General features: G+C 37.6%; 1 protein-coding gene across 1 annotated transcript; it reads right to left on the bottom strand.

Annotated features, from left to right (window-relative positions):
- Nucleotides 1-2,590, bottom strand: LOC148192520 (uncharacterized). The gene is made up of 10 exons (XM_088097994.1): nt 2,309-2,590; nt 2,099-2,224; nt 1,379-2,016; nt 1,224-1,305; nt 1,060-1,149; nt 848-970; nt 641-769; nt 446-549; nt 271-361; nt 1-198 (listed from the first exon to the last, which is right to left on the bottom strand). Exons 1-10 carry the CDS (start codon nt 2,588-2,590, stop codon nt 97-99), a joined length of 1,767 nt encoding a protein of 588 aa, XP_087954120.1. The 3' UTR covers nt 1-96.
- Nucleotides 2,591-2,957: the final 367 nt, after the last annotated feature.

The raw sequence follows: 2,957 nt of genomic DNA, 5'->3' as shown, positions 1-2,957 counted from the left end.
ATTTCAACATCTTATACATGTCAAAATTGTCAAATAACATTAGGTACATATTTGAACATCTTATACATGTCAAAATTTGATAATTTCTTAGCAATCCTAGACAATGCCGTATAGATGTAGGGCTTCCATTCTGCTAGTGTTCTCGTTGTCCAGGATCCAGTCACACACATATTGCTTTCTAATCCCAAGCAGCTCCTCCTGAAACCAACATTTTCCACATTACAAACCAGGACATACAACAATATTATCAAACACACAGTTCCAACTTACAGTTGTATATTCAGGCATGCTTTTCCCGTTGTATTTTTCATCTCCATCCCAGATTTCCATTGCTTTCAACATTATTACTCCACAATCATGTCTGAAATAATATACCCACAACATCAGATTACTTTTGCCCATATACATCACAATATCATCCGGCACTACAGTTCAAGAAACTTACAAGTTTGGTTGGGATGGGATATTTGCTTGTTTAACTGTCAAAGGAGCAATACTACCTTCCGGTATATTCATCAGGATGCAAAAAAACCGTGCCATATTTTCAGCCTACCAGTTAACAAAAACAATAAATACTTAAACAATGCAGGGTTATGTCATAATCACACGGTAATCAACAATGAAAGATGTCGAATCTTACAACGGCTGTGTCTATCCTTTTGCGGTCTCTGATCCCCTTCCCCAATGAATCGATCACAAAAATCTCCATTGACCTCAACTTCACTGAATAACACCACCAGTGATCATCGTGGACAAATGGCAGAAACAACTACAAAAAATATAAACAATTTCAGTAACACATTTACAACCAAAAGTCGACAAGATTTGGAAATTCAAGGTTACTCACAAAGTCCGCCGTGGGTAATTCTTCAAGTCCAAAATGATCGGAACGCAAATAAGTGTTATAGTTATGAAGCGTGAATACATGGCGATTCTGTGGACGTTTCCTATAATCTGTAAGAATATGGTGCTGTGGACAATTTCAAAATCATCAATAAAAATTCGATCAAAAATACTTTCTTCAATCATAAATATGAGACAATATCAAATTTTATTTACCGAGTATAACGGACTAAAATGAAACCTCTTAACAACACCGCACAACCTTTTCTCAGAGTACATAAAGACCGTACAAGCAAAGAACACCACCTACACAATAAAAAATTTTCACATTACTAAAATAAACTATAACATGAAACACAACCAAATGTGACAATACTAACCATGTTATCAACGTATTTCATTGGGGCCAAAGTGTAAATTGAAGTGGTACTCAAGCTTTGGCCAATTATCTCGCTTACAACCCTAAACATACAAATATTAGTCAATGACAAACAATACATATTCCTCAACCACAACTACAATTCATACCACATACCTGTGTACGTTCATCTCTCTGATGCTGACTGCTGTATACAATTGGTTTACATCAACACTGCTTGGATCACCAACAAAACTCCGCAATGGGGGTATAGCCAATGGAACGACCTCCGGTTCTCCTTCATCACCATCATCTTCTATTTCAATAAAATTAATGTTACGAACAGTTTCATCATCCCCTCTTACTTCAGCATGTGCACCTAGGGGGTCATCAACTTGATTTCCATCACCTTCTTCTTCTCCCCCAACTTCAGCATTCTCCTCACCTCCAACTCCATGTCCATCACCTTCTTCTTCTCCCCCAACTTCAGCATTCTCCTCACCTCCAACTCCACCCCCAACCTCTTCAGCAGTGGCACATGCATCTTCTTCATGAAAGATTGGAGTTTGATAAATTTCAAATAGCTCCCTAGTCAGAACTCCAATCTTGGCATTCAATGCTCTGATATGTTCGTTATTTTTCCTCAATCTCTCCTCCGCACCTGCTTCCCATGCCCCATCATCAGAGCTTTCGTCTTCATCATCGTCTTGGTCAACCTTGGATCCTTCACTCATCCCTCCGTCATCCATGTTGAAAGCTGCACGGATTTCCGGCCTATGACGATCTTCATTTCGTATATACCACTCCATATTTAACTGCACCAAAAGCACACAACAAATTCAGACAAAATACACAATCCATTTTAACATACAAAATAACGAAAAACAAAACACTTACATCTCCGGTCATAAAAATATTTTCAATTTTTTCGGTCCTTGATTTAAACGGAAACCATCTCATTATGCGGGGGAAAAACCGGTGCGAAGGATGACCATGCAAAGAAAGTCTCTCAACCGCCCAAGCCTAAAACATCATAAAATTATTTCATCAAACATAATTCACAATGTTCTGCACTACATCAAAATAGTGAACTACATATCATATTACCTGCAACACTGCCACATTGCCACTGAGAGTGACTGACTGGGGGATACCTGCTCCCATAATTTTCTTCTTACATTTATTTAAATTCTCTACAATGTGTTTATGTACACCGGTGCACCAATCATATACACACAAACGGTCTAAGTCATCTAACACTCCAAAAGGCATGTTACAAACATGCCTTGATTTCCTAGGGAAATAGAAAACAACTAAACAAACTAATATATATAACCTACACACTACATCGACTTCAATGTTTTTATCATCAACAATGACATTAAACATGTCTGTCAAGTCCTTCAAACTGATGGTTTTTGATTTGAACATTTCACCAACCAATCCACAAACTACTTCATCAAAGGGAATCTCTAAACCACCTATTTCTAAACCTAAGCTCATCAACACATCAACAACTCTAAAGGGCACCAAGTTTTGACTAACTCTGAAACTGTTATCATTTCCAACCCACCTGCTAACCATAACCTTCAATAATTTTAAATTCACCTCCACAGGGTTATTAATATTCAAACACCACATAAATGGTGTCATACTAATCCGATCCACATGACACTGTCGGAGTAAACGATTCATTTCAATAATGATGGATGAATCCATCGAGATAAGAAGTCGCCACTACAAAAAAAATCATAAA

Source organism: Vigna umbellata, chromosome 9 (genome assembly GCF_029865625.1).
Source record: "Vigna umbellata cultivar VRB3 chromosome 9, Vumbellata_1.0, whole genome shotgun sequence".
NCBI lineage: Eukaryota > Viridiplantae > Streptophyta > Magnoliopsida > Fabales > Fabaceae > Vigna > Vigna umbellata.
The sequence above is the reverse complement of the archived record's forward strand: the minus strand, read 5'-3'. Positions and strand labels throughout refer to the sequence as shown.